The sequence below is a fragment of the Jaculus jaculus genome, chromosome 15 (genome assembly GCF_020740685.1).
Source record: "Jaculus jaculus isolate mJacJac1 chromosome 15, mJacJac1.mat.Y.cur, whole genome shotgun sequence".
Taxonomy (NCBI): Eukaryota; Metazoa; Chordata; class Mammalia; order Rodentia; family Dipodidae; genus Jaculus; species Jaculus jaculus.
The window spans coordinates 4343527-4361689 of record NC_059116.1 but is presented as its reverse complement, the minus strand read 5'-3'; the positions used below and the strand labels follow the sequence as shown (position 1 = coordinate 4361689).

Below are 18163 nucleotides of genomic sequence, written 5' to 3'. Positions count from 1 at the left end.
ATAAATAGCTAAAATATTTTTTAAAAACCAGGCAGGTAAGTGATGGAGGGTGGTACCTGGTGTTCTCTGGTTGCTACAGGAGGGACACATGGGCACTGTATCAGCAAAGACACACACCGTACATACTACACAAATGCAGAGGGAGGGAAGCGCACCTAATCCTTCTAACCCTTCCAGAGGACACAGGAACCAAGCAACGCGCCATCTGTTTCCATTAGCACTAGAAAGGAAATGGGGGTTCACAGGGACATACGATGCTTTTGCAAGGATAAAATGTAGGGAGTGTGAGGACCAACATGTGTTAAAAAGGGTACAGGAGCAAAGGTTATGAAGGTCAATCAAGGTCAAACCTCCGCACATGCACATTATCCTAGAAGAAAGGACCCACCTGACCTCCAATGTATGGACCAGTGAGATAATGAAAAGGATCCAAACACATCAGGTGCACAAGTGAGCTGGATCCCCAGCAGGCCTGAGCTAGATGCCCAGCGGGCCTGTGAGTCTAGGCCTCACTGTATCACCCTGAGCTAGGTCCCCAGGGGGTCTGTGAGCCGAGTTCTCACTGTATCACCCTGAGCTAGGTCCCCAGAGGGTCTGTGAGCCGAGGTCTCACTGTATCACCCTGAGCTAGGTCCCCAGAGGGTCTGTGAGCCGAGGCCTCACTGCATAACCCTGAGCTAGGTCCCCAAAGGGTCTAAGAGTGGAGGTCTCACCCTATGACCCTGAGAACTATGCTCCCAGATCCCTCCACCCCAGCGCAACTCTCGGTGAACGAGCTGTACGTGAAGGAAGTGGACAGCATACTGACCGAAAACCAATCCTCCTTGTGTAGTGCAGACAGTTCTTGGTGACGTGGGTCTGGAAGTGCACCGACCTGCAGATGGCCCCGCACTCGGGGCAGGTGTAGGGAGATTTGTGCTGGTGGATCCTCTGGTGGGCCGCGTGACTGCACTGGTTAGGGAGCAGCATCTGGCAGGCGGTGCAAGTCTTCTAGACAAACCAGAGGGGGAGACACGATTGGTCCTGCGAAGCTTCATCTAAGAGTTCGCAAAGCACCTTACTTCAGCCTCACAGTCATCATGTGGCTCGCATTTCAAACGCGACAATCAAGGACAAAGCCCAGGGGAATAGCAAACTTGAAATTGTTCAAGGTTTTCATGTTCAATTGAAAATTTTTACCCTGCAAAATAAAAATGATTAGCAGTACTTGTATTAGGCTCATCCCAAGCATGAGCTAAAGAAAAACTCCAGCTTTGCAGAGCTCCAGCTTTGTGATTTTTGCATTTTGTCCAGTGCAAGGAAGTATGACAAGCTGTATTCTTGTGAATTGTATCGCAATCAACCTTAGTGCACTGTAACAAGCGAATGGGCTTGAGTAGTCACATCCCCCACAACTCACAAGCTTGCTTCAAGATAACAAAAATTAACCCAAGACTAATCTAGGTCCTTTTGTCTCCCACATTCACTTTAATCATTTGAAATCTTAAATCCAGGACTGCCAAAGGCTGGCCATAACAACTAAATTTTCTTTTTGCACTTAAAGTAGCCTTTAAACAGATGAAATGGCCACAATATAACATAATTAAAACCAATCAACTCACACTGGAGGGATGGCTTAGCAGTTAAAGGCACCTGCTTGCAAAGCCTGGTGGTTCGATTCCCTAGACCCCACATAAAATCCGATGCTCACGTGGTGCATGTATCTGGAGTTTGGTCGCAGCAGCAGGACCTCCTGCCACTCTCATATTCTCTCTCTCAGATAAATAAATACATTTTTAAAAACCAATCAATTGAAGCTCAGATACATAAATTTAGACCGTAAGGTGAAATTTACACAGCTTAAAATCAGATTTCATGTAAAATAAGGATTGAAATCGTTTTTGAAAAGTAGACTTAATTAACCACACAGGAAACTCCAAAATATTAGTTTTCATCCCCTTAGATGTAAGCAGTAAGTATCTTTTAAAACTTAAAACTAAGAATAGTCAAAATCAATATAAGCTGACTTCCAACCCCCAGTTAAATCTAACATAGCATTTGAGATAAAATGTGTTTGAATACTTTTGAGAAACCTGTGCAAATATCTTCTAAAATAAAAAAAATTGTATCAAAGTCAAAGAAAGCCTCAAAATACAAATTTTTGCCAAGATTAAAAGCATTTTCTAACATTGACACAGGGCTGCAAATTCTATGACTTTATCCTTTACCATTATTTTCAATGAAGCCCCAAATTAAGGTTTAAACTTTGAAGTGACTTAGACTAAGAAAGAAAAGGCAACTCACTTGAAAATTCTTCATTGTTTTTCTCCTGAAAGGACTAAAATACAAGTTTTATCCCAAAAAATGTTTATTATAATCACAAAAGAAGAACATTACAGGCAGCTTAGATGAGGTTAACGTTATTAAAAAATACCGTTCCTTTTCTACTAACACATGTTTTTCAGATTCAAACAAGCCATGACAAGGTTCAAGAAGAGATCATCAGCAATCACAAGACTCTGCTAACATTAACATTATCATCAGCCATCACTGGTTTCTTTGAATGAAATCTATCTCCCTCCACCAGCCAATAACCCCAGGCAGATAGTCACCATGTCTACAGTCCCATGGGCCCTTATATTTTGCATGTATTTGGAACCAAAACTCATACTTTCAATATTAAATGATGTGAAAACTCATGATAAAACTACACATATGCACATGTACACATGTATGCATATATATTCACATATTCACAATATGTGTATATATAAAACATAAAAGGGGACTGGCCCTATTTTGTCATGAGCCAAAGTAGTGAATTAGATACTTTAAATACATTAGATACTTTAAAACATTTAAATACATCATGTCATTGATTCCTCATTATAATCTATGAAGTAGATAATACCTCCACTTTACATATGAGGAAATGAAGCTGAACAAAGTTAAGAAATTTGCCCAGGGCCCCACAGCCAGTAAGCCTAAGAACCATGATGGTGCCAGGCTTTAACAATCCTGAGGACTCTGGTAGAGAGTGGTGGAAGGAGTGGGGTGAGGCTACAAGGAATGCACAACAGAAAATACAGAGGGCTGAAAACCTTTTAGCAAATATACCCGAATGCCAAAGATGAGCAGCTTCTGCTACAATTACGTGTTACTCTCCCTCCCCACAGCTCTCCTATCTAGAGCCATGTGGTTACACTGTTCCCTTAATAATAGAAACCGGTGAGAAGACCTAAAGGAGAATAGTTACAAGTGTTCCTTATCTTCCATCAAGAGGTAATAGCAAATGGTTTTCCTTCATGATACACATGAAATGAAATGTGTAACGAATTCCTCAAGGTCATGGTCACCATTATCATCACACTTGCCCCCTCCCCAGTCACACACTGCCACCAGCTGGGGGTCCTCCCTGAAACAGGAGAACATCATCACTGGACAGTGATACTGGCCACAAGGTTCTTCCATACTTCAGATAGGCCCACTCCCACTGCCACCTCTCTTGGTTGCAGGCCCGTACGGTCTTGCTCCATCCCATTGAGGAGTAGTGTGCTCTTCTGGGTGAGCAATTTCCTACTTGATGTCTGCACTCATAGGACCTCGTGAACATAGAGCTGTGCTCCTTTGAGTTATATAACTGTCCCTGTTACCCAAACTATGTCACCCGCGCCTGGAAGCGGGGAGGTGGGATTCCACAGCATACGGAGGTATGCGCCGTTAGCTCTTCCACAGCATCAGGGGGCCTCTCCAGCTCTTCCGGGAGGCTGTGTACTCATGACAAAATGCACTCTCTCCCTCTCTGCATTTTAGGGCTGCACTGAGCTTGTGAGGAATGTGGATTCTCTATGACACACACACAAAAAAAAATCTGACATTGTCTTCCTTGTACCTTAAATCAAAGAAATTTTAATACATCTGAAAATTGTAGCTCACTGAAGCACGAGCCAAGGTCACTTCATAGAGGAAGAAGCAGTTTCTCCAGACAGACCTAACTGCTAAAGAGAAGCCGTGCACAGGAGGCGCACAGTGGACCTGTTAGTGACATGTACCGGTGGCATCGGAAAAGGGACATCTCCCGTGCTTGGATGATATGCAGCTTGATTCCACTCTGAGAAAGCTTCCCTTGTTCCAGGAATGACTTCTCTTTACACAAATGCTATTTCTCCATAGTGCAACTACACTAGAAAACTGCCACTTTCCCTTTCCTGGAGCTTTTCAGCCGGGGGAATCCAACAATGGCTTGCAGTGAAATCTGGAGAGAAGGGTAGGGCCCTGAAGTGGTGGAATATGGGGCTTAGCACCCTCTTTCTATAAGTGAGGAGAAAATCCTCCATGTTTCAATTCACACTTTAGGGAGAAAAACGGTCTGAGGAAAGCACAAGGGGAAGAATGAAAATGTGATTTCACACAGCGTGCACAACCCAGAAAGACCACCTTAGCCGTGTGCCGCACAGAGTCAGTTACCGCCACCTCATCAACAGCTCTTCCATAAAGGGTCTACAGCACAAATACCAGTAACTGGTAAGAGCCAGCGTGGGGGCGTGCGCCTGTAATCCCAGCACTCACGGGGCAGAGGTAGGAGGATTGCTATGAGCTCGAGGCCACCCTGAGACTACAGAATGAATTCCAGGTCAGCCTGGGCTACAGTAAAACTCTACCTAGAAAAACAAAACAAAACAAAACAAACAAACTGATAAGAATAAAGAATACCAGTTTGCTTCCCAGCATTCTCCTTTATACACTTTCACAATAAGGACACAAAGAACATGTTTTATTTCAGATCTCACTTGAAAGGAAATAAAATACACTGAGTATTACAGTAGTGTTTTCAAGTCCTCTGCCACAATCCAAATCCCTAACATGACTTGACATTTGAAGAAAGCCTAGTGACTGGGCTGGAGAGAAGGTACCATGGTTAAAGCACTTCCCTGCAAACCCTTGGATCTAGGTTTGATTCCCCAGTACCCAAGAAAAGCCAGATGCACAAGGTAGTACATGAGTCTGGAGTTCGTTTACAGTAGCTACAGGTCCCGATGTGCCCATTCTCCCTTCTCTCTCCCTCCCCCTCCCTCTTTCTCTCTTCTCAAATAAATAAATAAAATATTTTAGAAAACAAAGCCTAATGACTGACATGTAATCATCTACTCACCTACAGAGAGTTCCAGGTCAGCCTGGGCTAGAAGGAGAAAAAACACAAAATAATGGATGTACACACACACACACACACACACACACACACACACAAATGAATTGGAATGGGACTAGTCTAAACAAAGTTAAATGAGCAATTACTGTTCTGCTTTCAGCTGAAGCCTGGGTGGTAGTCCATGCAGCAATCCCACCACTTGGGCCACACAGCAAGACCCTGTCTCAAAAGAAAAAAAAAAACACAAAACAGTGTGGATGTAGCTCAGTGGTAGAACACTTGGCTAGAATTCCCAAAGCCCTGGGTTCAACGTGCAAAAGAGGGGAGGGGATGAAGGAGGAAGGATGGGAGGGAAGGAAAGAGGGAGAAAAAGAGGGAAGAGAAAGGGAATGGAATAGTCTTTAGCTGACGACAATGACGTGAGGAGGAGACACCATGCTTCCAGAAGAAAGTGCTGGAGGACAATAGATCTAGAACTGAGGAACAGTGAGGTCTGCTCAAAACACTTGGAAGGTACCCAGCACAGGAGGCCCTGGGCTTCACCCCCAGCACTGAAAGACTAGACAGGGAGGAGAGAAGTGCACGCCTCCTTGAGAGAGGCTGCTCAGCAGTAAATGCACTCCAGATGATGTGCAGCTATACAGTGCTTACTACAAGGGTAAGCTTGAAGCTTTATTTTCAGGAAACATTTGAATATTCAGATCATAAATCTATTTGTAAAGGTTATAAAGAGGATACAAAACAAGCAGTGGGTATGTAGCTCTAGGTTCTCAGAGAAACTTTCTGAACTGCGCTTCTTAGCATTAAGGGCACTCAGAATTACCTAATTTCTAATATCCTTTTTGTGTTGACCACATACATGTGGAATCTGTCTTCAGTCAAAAATAATTTCTATGGCTGGAGAGATGGCTTAGCCTTGGTTAAGGTGTTTGTCTGCAAAGTCAAAGGATCCTGGTTCAACTCTCCAGGACCCACATAAGCCAGATGCACAAGGTAGCGCATGCATCTGGAGTTTGTTTGCAGTGGCTGGAGGCTTTGAAGCACCCATTCTCTGTCTCCCTCTTTATCTTTCAAATAAATAAATATTTTTTAAAATCATTTCTAAACCGGCGTGGTGGCATATGCCTTTAATCCCAGCACTCAGGAGGTAGAGGTAAGAGGATCGCTGTGAGTTTGAGACCACCCTGAGACTACACAGTGAATTCCAGGTCAGCCTGAGCTAGCATGAGACCCTGCCTCGGAAAACCAAAAGAAGAAAAAAGAAAGAAAGAAAGAAAGGAAGGAAGGGAGGGAGGGAGGGAGGGAGGGAGGGAGGGAGGGAGGGAGGGAGGAAGAAAGGAAGGAAAGAAAAAGAAAAACTGCTGGCGTGATGACGCACGCCTTTAATCCCAGCCCCAGGAGGCAGAGGCAGGAGGATCACCATGAGTTCAAGGCCATCCCAAGACTACATAGTGAATTCCAGAATTCCAAGTCAGCTTGGGCTAGAGTGAAACCCTACCTCGAAAAACCAAAAATAAAAACAAAAAAGAAAAAAGGAAAACAAAACAAAACACTTGGTATGTTGGGTTAAAGATGCCCAGAAAGTTCCTGAAACTGAAATGAATCAGTAATTTCCAAAAATGAGGACCAAACAGGAATAGCCAATATGGATACACCTCCAAGAAGTCCCCACCTCCTTATGACTTCTCAGGGCCCTCTGCTCCCATGTCCAAGAAAGCACACTTGAGAACCAACAATTAAGAGCTTACAGCTCACAGTTCCAATCTAAATGTGGTCACAGCCTCACTAGTAAGCAATAGCATTCCAATACACTTCAGTACCTATAGCCGCAATCATCAGCTCTGAAAGACTTCGGGGAGAACTCCTCAAGGTGTCTAGCAGATTGAGTCAGGTGAGTCACAGCAGGAGCCCTCCACTGGGGTAGAGCACGAAAAGTCACCTGCTGGGCTGGAGAGATGGCTTGGCGGTTAAGGCTAAGAAACCAGGTCCAACTCCCAAGAACCCAAGTAAGCCAGATGCACAAGGTGGCACATGTGTCTGGAGTTCGTTTGCACTGGCTAGAGGTGCACCCATTCTCTCTCTCAAATAAATAAATAAATAAAAATAATTTAGAAAAAAATAAAGACTTTTAGGGCTGGGCATGGTGGCGCACACCTTTAATCCCAGCACTCAGGAGGCAGCGGTAGGAGGATTGCTGTGAGTTCAAGGCCACCCTGAGACTACAGAGTGAATTCCATGTCAGGCTGTGCTAGAGTGAGACCCTACCTCGAAAAACCAAAATAAATAAATATATATATATATATGTATATATATATATATGTATGTATTTTTTTTATTTTTTTTTATTTGTTTATTTGAGAGCGACAGATACAGAGAGAAAGACAGATAGAGGAAGACAGAGAGAATGGGCGCACCAGGGCTTCCAGCCTCTGCAAACGAACTCCAGACGCGTGCGCCCCCTTGTGCATCTGGCTAACATGGGACCTGGGGAACCGAGCCTTGAACCGGGGTCCTTAGGCTTCACAGGAAAGCGCTTAACCGCTAAGCCATCTCTCCAGCCCGATATATGTATGTATTTTTTTAAAGACTTAAAAAAAAGTCACCTGCCCATCAGCTCCATTTTCACTGCTTGGTTCTGTGCTGCAGGAAGGGACACTATGGGGCCTTCTCCCCAGACACTAAGCCACCTCTGTGGGGCATGTGCACAGAGGTGGGGCATTCTAACTGACACAAAATGAGTCAGGGTCCTGGAGCACTTCACCTGCCAGGGTGCACTAAGACCCCAAGTCTCACACAGGCATGGACAATGGAAGGTAGAGGCCTACACAGACCCTGTATTCCAGACCAATTCTTCACAGAGACTGCACCAGAGTGTGGCCGGGCATGGAGCCGGCTCCTGACTAAGTGTGCTCTTATGCTCTGGGTTCTGGACGTTTCCTATATACCATTCTTCCAAAAGAGTCAGCTAAAACCATCCAAACCTCCTCCTGGCACAGGCTCAAGGGACTGAACATCTGCACACAGGAGCTGTGGAGAGACCTGGCAGCCGAGCCACAGGGAAGAGAGCCTTGCCGGGTTTGGAAAAGTACAGGGAAACAGAAGGCTCTCTTCTGAACATTCACAGAAGGCTAAAGAAAAATAAATGAATAAATAAATAAAAAGAAGGGAGACCAGGAGTGTGGCTCAGGCGTAGAGGCCTTGCTGGTCTGTAGGAGGCCCTGGTTCAATTCCCAGCATTGCAGGGGCCTAGGAGAGGGAAGTGGACCACAAGAAAAGGTTGTTTGCAAGAGAGTGAGGGCTGTTCACAACCTAAGAGGGAGAAGGGACAGTTGTCCCTCCTCTGGAGATGTGGCTAAGGAGGAGGATGTTGACAGAGAGAAGTCCCCACGTGGAGAGCGGAAGCACTAGCTGCAGGGAGGGAGGGAACTGGGTAGGACACGGAGCAGCACAGAGGACAGTGGCGAGAGCAAGTAAAAACAAGTGTCAGGAGCTGGAGACGTCGCTCAGCGCTCAGGGTCAAGGGGCTTGCCTGCAAAGCCAAAGGACCCAGGTTCAATTCCCCAGGACTCACATAAAGCCAGATACACAAAACTAGAGGTCCTGACGCACCCATTCTCTCCTCCTCCTCCTCCTCCTCCTCTCTTTCTTTCTGAAATCAATTTTAAGTCAATAAATAAAATATTCTTAAAAATAACAAAGTGTCATATAAAGATGTATAAAAGTGCCACAACCAACCATTTCTCTGTATGTTAAACAAATTGTATTTCAAACAAAAAGTCCAATGAAAAGTCCAAAAAGTCAAATGAAACAGGAAACCTAATTCCAGAGTTAATGCTCTGAGAGGCACTGTCTCCAGTCCACGCAGAACACAAGGTGGACAGTTCCAGGTACTGCCCTGCGGACCAGGACCTTATAGTGCCAGCACCAAGGAGGCCTTGCCAGCAAGATGCCCACTCTCTCTGCCCATGGAGCAGGAAAGAGAAGTCTTAAACAAGTGCCACCATACCCCCACCAAAGCCCACAGGAAACGCTGTGCCCACCAGCTCATGCCAGAACCCCACCTAAGATGACAAAGGCTGCCCCAAGGGCCCTTCCCAGATGGAGTCAGAACGGGTGAAGGCAAGAGAGATGGGATAATGAGCCTCTCCACCAGCCTGGCGGGAATGAAAATGCCGCAAAGAAATCTCACTGGAGATTTCCAAACATTTGAAGAAATACTAGTGTCAACTATGTCCCTTTTCATTCAGAAAATGGGGGAAGATGGGACACTTCTCATGTTCTACATTCCTATTAGTAAACAATCCCAAGCCAGACAGGGACAAGGGAGAAAAATAAACCTACATGGATATGAACACAAAAAGTTCTTAATAAGATACTATTCTCAACACAGAAAAAGAATTACACGGCCTGACCAAGTGGATTTATCCTAGGAATGCCAGGTTGTCTCAATGCCTGAAACCATCGAGTTAAAGGGAATTGCAAGATGGGTAAGTTTACAAGATTAGCTGTATCTCTATTAACAATAAATCCATGTACACCAAAATTATAACACTTGTAATTGCTTAACAAATGAATGTGGCTGGGCATGGTGGTGCACGCCTTTAATTGCAGCACTCGGGAGGCAGAAGTAGGAGGATCGCCGTAAGTTTGACACCAACCTGAGACTACCAAGAGAATTCCAGGTCAGTCTGGGCTAGAGTGAGACCCTACCTCAAAACCTGCCCCCCACCAAAATGTGGACTGAGGGTGTAGCTCAGACTAGCATTCATGGAGTCCTGGGTTCCATCCTCAACACTACAATGAATGAATGAATGGCAAAACAGGAACAGAACTTATGTGATTAAAAACTACCAAACAGTAAAACAAATCAAAGACCTAAATAAACGGACAGTCTATGTTTACAGACTAAGAAATTCAACACAGTAAGGACCTCAATTCTCCCCAAAATTGACCTGTAAACATTAACATGCCTTGTCAAAAACCTAGCAGATGCAGAAGAAGGCAAGGCAAAAAATAGTAGAAAGCTCACACTGTTCTGAGAAAGAACAGAAGATATTATATAATTACAGTACTCAAGACAGCTATTGATTGCTATTGGTTGAGGGAAAGACACACAGATCAATGAAACAGAATGAAGCAGCCAGAAAGAGCCCCACAAAAATATGCAAAAGAGGGGACGGGGAAGTAGCTCACTTGGTAGAGTGCTAGCCTAGCACACACGAGGCCCTGGGCCTGGCTCGCACACTGCATAAACTGGGCACCCCCATCACTCCCGTAACCCCACACTTAGGAGTCCAGACATTCTCAGCTATCTCTGAAACTGCAGGACAGCATGGGTACATAAGAGAAAATGGTCTCTTCAACAAATGACCCTGCAAAGTGGAAATGTAGTGGCCAAAATATGTGAACCTGACCCCACTCTTAAAGCACCTACAAAATGTTAAACACAAAACTAAAAAGGTTTTGGGTTTTTTAGATGCAAAAACAGCCAGGCATAATGGCGTAAGCCTTTGGCCCAGCACTAGGGAGGACTAGCATAGGAGGATCTCTATGAGTTGGAGGCTAGCCTGGACTTCAGAGGGTGCTCCAGGCCATCCAGGCCAGCCTGGGCTACAGAGGGCACTCCAGATCAGCCTGGGCTAGAGTGAGATGCTGCTTCAAAAATCAAAAGAGCCAGGCGTGGTGGCACACTCCTTTAATCCAAGCACTAAGGAAGCAGAGGTAGGAGGATCACTGTGAGTTCAAGGCCACCCTGAGACTACAGAGTGAATTCCAGGTCAGCCTGGGCTACAGTGAAACCCTACATTGAAAAACCAAAAAAATCCATGTTCACAAAAAACAAACAAAAAAACTTTACTACCATGTCCAGGACACCTTTCTTCACAACATCCCCAAACTGCAATGTAGAAAAGCCTACAGTGAGTGACTGATTAAAGAAACGGTGGTACAACCTCGTGCCTGCCCAACTCCTTAGGAAGACTGCAGAGAGCTCCGACTTGCCTGACTTGGAATACTGTGATGTGGGAGGGCAATGCCCACTGGCCACTGTGTGGAACTGCACGTGGGGTTCTGAGTCTTGACCTTCGCCGGCGCTGTGGCTCTCCCCGAGGGTGGGGCGGTCAGGCACGCGTCACCCAGCACTCCACCGCTCTGCTCCTCCGCTAGGCTAGAGCACACCAAAGGCCAGGCGTGTCTCATTCCCTTTCTACCCACACCTCCACCGAGAACGTCCCCTCCCGCCATCACCACCACCACCATCAGTCAAGGAGTGTGTCTGCCCATAGAAAATGACCTGATGAGTCTCCAGGTAATTACACTGGGTGAAAAAAGCCAATTCCGTTATATCCCGCCTGGTTTCGTTGTCACCACATTCCTGAACTGGTAAAATAACAGAAATGAAAACAGGTGGCCTAAAACCAGATAGGCAACGTGAAGCAGTAGAGTGGCAATGGGAGCTATGTTCTGTGCAACTGTCTTCTGACTGCACCCCAGTCAACATCCCGCGCTACACTTTTGTGAGCTGTTGCCATTTTAGGAAGTAGATGAAGCGTTCACAGGACCTCTCTCATTTCTTATACTAATCTACAATTACCTAAAAACACACAAGAAGAAAGGAGGAGCCTGCCATCCAGTGACGTAGTACTCTAATACCCCTTTCTCCAGGCCCCAGGAACTTGAGCTGAAAGGCCCCAAGGGTGGTGGGCCTGGTGGTCTAGCCAGGGCCCTTGGACCCACCTTTCCACCATCAGAGCTGACAGCAGCAACAGATGAACGCAGGAATCTGCTGGGGATGACATCCAGACCCAGGGACTGTGCTGGGGCCTATCTCAAGGCACCCAAAATCTGAAGAAAGTACAAGGTTTCAAGGCCCTGATCCCAAAACCATTCTGAGATACGTAGCATGAGGGCCTTGGTTTCTAACTTTACAAATGACTAACCAGGAAGCAGACAAGAAAATGGAAAATAAAGGAAACAAAAGGCTGGATAAACTCTTTGATACTAAGGGTGCCTGGCTCAACTTTTAAAATCTGTAAGACAAGAATGTTACAAGTTTCATGCTCAGAGAGGAAATGTTTCACTGGGTGGATATTTTCCCCAATTAAGTTGACAAATTACAAACTGGTTGGTCATGTGGCCACAGCTTGGGAGGATGGATGAAGACTGAGGTCTGCTCCTGCTGCTATTGCAATGCTGGCAGGGCCACAGAGAGGCCCAACATGGAAGCTCTGGAGCCTGCTGTGCAGGAGACTCAAGGTGGGGGAGGGGAGGAGCAGATATTCCACTCCAAATTGGCACAGGCCAAGGCTGCTCACAGAGCCAGATGCCCCTCCGGGAGGGACCACTGGGAAACCGCGCAGGTCTTCCAAACACCACTGCAATGGCAGGCAGGGAATGAGTGCCAGGAGGAGCCTGTTGCTATGGCACAGCCCTGAAGCCGGCTGGGGCTCACTGAATGCATAAAAACCTTCCTCTCCAGGAAGCCTAGTGGTGGCTCAGGTGAGCATAAATGAAGGATGAAAGAAAACAGGTCTCATAGGTTGTGCATACCCTGCCGTGGCTCAGTCCTTCCTCTTCCAGGTGACTAGGGGATTACAGATTTTACCTGTCTCAACAAAACACAAAAATGATGGCAAAGTGACCACCCATAGCATGAGATACCTTGCCTCCCTCCCCCAGGGAGCACACTTTCCCTGGGTGACACTAGCCTGACCTCCCAGCCCATGTCCTCCCTTCTTGTCCCTGGAGAAAGGGTCCCAAGGAAGACACAGAGCTGAGGGTGGTAGAGCACTGTGCACCCTCCTGGGCCAGGACAGTCCACTGCCACATGCTGTCTGCAGCATGCACAGGAAATGGCCCTGGGGCTTTTTCTTTCCCCTTTTCTGCACACTTTCCCAACCAAAAAAAAAAAAAAAAAAGTTGTTTTTTTGGTTTTTTTTCCCCCAGCTCCAGTCCAGGCTGACCTGGAATTCATATGTAGCCTCAGGGTGACCTCGAACTCACAGTGATCCTCCTACCTCTGCCCCCCAAGTGCTGGGATTAGATGTGCGCATCACCACACCCCGGCTGGATTTTTTTTTTTTTAAATGAAGTGGTGACGAGATGGGGAGTGTCCAACAGCCATGGCCATCGCTTCCTGAGCCATTAGCTGTTCCCTTCGTAGAGCTAGGACTCTTGGAGCCAATGAGGCAATAAACACCCAGACCTGTAAGAATGTGCTCAAAATACATATACCACTTCTACTGCCACCAAACCAAAACTCAGTGTTTTCCTGCCATTCCCTCCACAAACTCAAACCTGCAAATCACTTAAAGCAGTCGTGGTCCCTGAAGCACTATCACCAAGACAGCATCAGGCTTCTGACCGCAATGTAAAGCTCCCAAGTCACAAGATAGCCAAGGAAGTAACGAAGGATGGCTGCGCCACCGGCTTTTCATGGAGTGGTGTCTGAGGCCACAGGCATGAGCTCAAAGCACTGCCCCTCCCCTCTGCACCACACTTCACATTCTCATCCCCAGTATGTCCTGTGGTTTCCCTACTTGGAGGTATTGCACTCACCAGATCTACTCACTTCCAAACGATAGCTACATTTGTTAAGCACATTACCTATTAGCCAAAAGTTGCCTCATGGAGAGAAGTAAATTAGAGGCAACAGACTGATGCTCAGTATGAAATAAGTGTTTTCCACCAGCCCACACCTCACCACGGGAGCACACAAAAGCTGCAATGGCACGAAGGTGTTCTGCTTGAGACGGTCTGCAGCGGAGAGCATTACTGAGCATACTGTTGAACCACTGTCTGAAGCAGATACACCTTGAAGTGGGCACTCATTTGACACGTCATTTCAGTGCTATAAATAACAGTCATTTTTTTTCAAATTCCAAAATTACTAGTAACTCAGAAACTGTAGCAATGGAACCCAACTTGAACACTTAATACAATGGGATGATGCTCTAACTGTACAGCTGAATCTCAGACTTCCAACATGTATTCCAGTGAAAAACAATTACTTAAATGTAAGATACCATAATTCAAGCAGCACATTACACTTTACGTCTGGCTGAAACAATCACCTTCACGCTTCAACATTGCTATGGAAACATATCTCTTTCCTGTGCTTGCCTGCATACATATATGCATGCACCCCTCCACATGACTGCTCTGCCACCTCAAAAATCAAAGCTTCTGATCAAGTATTTGTGGCTAGACTCATCACGGAAACACCAAAATTTAAATGATACTCTACTTGTCCACTTGTATCTGCGGCCTGCTGGAAATGCGTAGCCAGGGACGTCTCGTCCTGGAAGACTTCGTTACACTCCAGACACTTAAGGCTGTGCCTACAGAGCTTGGAGGGGTCTTCATCTAGGGGCATAGCTGGGGTGATGGGTGTGCTTGAAGGAGCCGATATAACCGTCCCAGTTATGCCAGACTGGACCTTTGTGACAGTGTGTGTAGCGGCTGCCACAGAGCTCTGTGGCGTGGAAGAGGGGGGCGTATTGCTAGCTGGAGACACGATCATCTGGTCCGACGGGACGGGCTTGAGGATCAGGTGGGAGCACTGCATCACCACTCCTTTCTCCTTGTGCCCGCGGGCATGGGAAAGGAGGCTGCACTTGTTGTAAAACACAAGGTTCTTGGTACAGTGGTTGCACGTGACTTCGATGCGCACACTACGCCTGTCGTAGTGCTGGGTCAGGCTCTTTTCCAGGGCGAAGGAGTCCCCGCACTCCAAGCACTTATACCCGCGTGAGGGCAGCGTGATCCCTGCGTTGGCAGGAGGACTGAGGTTGGGGATGTAAACCGGGACTGGATTGACGCTGCTGAGCACCTTGTTGAACGCTTCCACCACGGAGCTCTGCAAGGACGACACCACCTGCACACGAGACACCTTTTTGGGAGGCTGAGTGGCCGCGGCGTTGATTATTGCCTGCTTTATTTGTTGCTGAGGCTTGGTTAGCACTTGGCGGAGTTCAGAGGCAGCCTGGGCCCCCTGAGGCAGAAGGTTAAGGTTGGCAAGGTGCACGGTCTTTGGCACGAGTTTGGCATTGGCCAGGCTGGATGCTGGCACCACGACAGTCTGCTGCTGGATGGCGCTGGCAGCCTTGATGATGGCGCTGCTGGCACTCTGCACAGAGGCAGCGGAGATGACCGTGGCCTTCACTGTGGTGTTGTTAGCAAGCTTCAGATTGATGACCTGGGACCCTGCCGTCTTGACGGCAGACACAGGGAGGAAAGCAGTGGCCACAGGCTTGATGGTCACCTGCTTGGGGGTCAGCTCTGCGGGAGACACTGCACTGGTAACCATGGCCGTCTGCAGAGGTGCCCTGGGGGGAGAGGCAAGGACAGCAGCTGATGTTGGAGATGACAGGAGGGACGTCACGGATGCCATCACGGATGCCGCCTGCTCAGAAGGCTTCTTCCCAGAGTCAAGATCTACCTCTGGTAACACCCTGGTCACTGTCCTCTTGATCTCCCCAGAAGACGTCTTAATGGTCTTGATGCGAACTTTGGGGATGGCAGGCGTGGACCCCGCAGGGGAGGAAGGTGACCCTTTGCTGCTGTTCTCACTGGAGATGCTTCTGGGACTATCTGGTGGCTTCAGGGACACTTTCTTGGTGCCATCGCTGAGACTCTGGGATTCGGGAGACTTGTCCGCTGCTCTGGGACTGTCACTCACATCTTTGGGTAACGGGGAGGCTTCCCTGGAACGGGGCACAGGCTCTTTGCAGGAGTCCGAAGCTGCCTTCTTAGCACTCAGCGCCGCGATGGCGGCTATGCATGAGGAGAGCTTGGAGGATGACTTGGTTTTCGATGGTGCCACTCCGACAAGACTGGTGTCGTTCTTCTCGCAGCTCAGCTTCCCATCAAGCCCCTTCTCAGAGCTCTCCTTCAACTTCTCCTCGGCTTTCCTCACCTTAAAAGGCTCATAAACACTCAGGTTTATGGAATTTGTTTCTATTTCTCTCTTGACTTTGTTTTTCTCTACATTGCCTGAGATAGAGATTCCAGTTTTACTTGCATTTTCCCCTCCCAGAGCCTTTGATTTGTCATAATCTTGTTGGGGACCCGACCCTGCCAGCACATTCGATCGGAAACTGGAGCGTGTGACCTCCTTGTCAGGAGGATCGTCCACCTCAATTTTCTCATCATCATCGAACTCTTCAGCGCTGGAGATGGGGCTGAACTGGCTGAAGGCTGAGTCTTTCAAAGCTACCTCTGATGCAGGCGTGTCTCCTTTCAAGGACTTCGCTCCATCTTTTCCGTATGTGTCGAGAGAGGATGCTGTAAGGAAACCATTGTGAAGGCCGTTGCCAGTAGCACTGTGGCCCTCCTTCTCCACACCCTCTGAGGAGTCAATGCTGCGAACATTCTTGACGATCACGCTGACGCCAACGTCAGAGGACGAGGGAGTGTGAGAGTCGTCGTCAACGTGTGCGTTCTGCTTGATGTGACTGTCATGGTCATCATGTCCAGATTCAATAGCTGCTTTGGGATCGACCATATCTGGGATGTCAAATGCTGCCAGGAGGTCATCAAAGTCTGGGGTCTTCATATCCCCCATGGTCATGAATTTGATCAGATGTTCTATTAAAGGAACAGAAAAGAACTCCATCAGCAATTAATATTGGTAATGATAAGGTCAATCTCCCTTTAGAGTTCATACAAACACAGTGAAAAAGTAAGGCAGTGACTCCACTCTGTGTAACTACATAAACCTGAGTCAGTTCAACATCCCGTGAATATGACACGAGCCCTATCCAGACGGCTTCCGAGGCATGGAACAGGACCAGCATGGCTCCTACCTGAGCTCGGATAGCAGCCCTGTCCCAGCACCGACAGGGTGGAGACAGCAACCAGAAGCTGTCATTTGCCACTGGGTTGATCACACTGTTCTCACAAAAAGCTACTTCTCCAAACACATTTTCCTGTTCACATCACTGATCTCCACTGGCGCAGTCACCCTACTACAGTCTCCATCAGATTTGGAGCGCTACATGAAAAGAAGTGGGATACAATCAAGACACCACTCAGATTTCAAAATTCATCCCCAGAAGAAATGAGCATCCAAGTCCACCACAGGACAGCCACTAAGTGTGCTGTCTGCAGGGATTTCTTTTAATCCCTAATGAGCCATTCCATATATTTTTTTAAATTCCTGTTTTCCCAGTTAAAACTTGAGGGGAAGATGGAGTTTCAGGAAAATGGGCGTTTACGTTGCAGCCAGAGGAGGAGGACATGTGAATGAGCAGTTCTTGTGTCCCTCTGTAAGGACCATCCCCCAGCACAAGGAACATTGTGATAGGAAAACTCACTCCTCTGAGACCCCAGAGGCCTCTGCCTTAGGGCTCTGTGATTTTCTGGCATGTCCTTCGGTGAATGTGTACTTGTCTTGTTACCTACAGCCTGTAAGCTGCCTGGGGACAGACTACATGTCACTCACTTTGCACCATAAAGGCAAAGAATTAACAGAGCAAAAGTCAGGGCCACACACTGCAAATGTAACAGAACAGGCCTAGGCTCATGATGCAGGAGGCTAGGTAGCTCCAGACCAGGTCCTTCTGCAGTGGAGGTGGGTGAGCAGCCAGGCAGAAAGGGAAAATGGAAAGAAGGAAAGAGAAGAAGGAAGAAGAGAGGAGAATGAAGAGCAGGAGTGGGAAGGAAAACGAGCCAGAGCTGAGCTTGAGAAGCAGGCTGAAGGGTCTGCGGTGTTACTCCAAGATTCTGCTCTTCAGTGTCTACTGTTTTGCTCCTCTGCAGATCTGCTTTGGGGCTCTGAGAAGTTGTCCACATTTACTCAAGTATTTAATAATTATTGTTCCTTGCATAATTGGAAAAAGATCATGAAGTAAAACTCCTGGGATGGAGACAGAACTCACACACAAAAGAGATCATCATACTTTCCTGTGAAAACTCATACAAACCGCAAGTGTGGCCAATCCTGCTAAGACCCTCAGCATGCTACCTCACTTTGGGGCATATCCAAATGCTTCTAAGACTTAAGCTGGTGCTGGAGGTGGGAGAGCGGGCCACAGA

General features: G+C 47.2%; 1 protein-coding gene across 16 annotated transcripts in view; it reads right to left on the bottom strand.

Annotated features, from left to right (window-relative positions):
* The window catches only part of Znf532 (zinc finger protein 532), a 133191-nt gene that overhangs the window by 56705 nt on the left and 58323 nt on the right, over positions 1 to 18163 (bottom strand). For 14 of the 16 annotated variants that reach the window (XM_045134644.1, XM_045134631.1, XM_045134637.1 and 11 more), the window contains 2 exons: positions 14373 to 16714; positions 809 to 990 (listed from right to left, as the gene is read on the bottom strand). In XM_045134644.1, coding sequence (XP_044990579.1) covers positions 809 to 990; positions 14373 to 16697 — 2507 coding nt within the window. In that variant the 5' untranslated portion in view covers positions 16698 to 16714. The remainder of the gene's footprint in view (positions 1 to 808; positions 991 to 14372; positions 16715 to 18163) is intronic. The other 2 variants (XM_045134630.1, XM_004654779.2) reach the window with 2 other exon arrangements.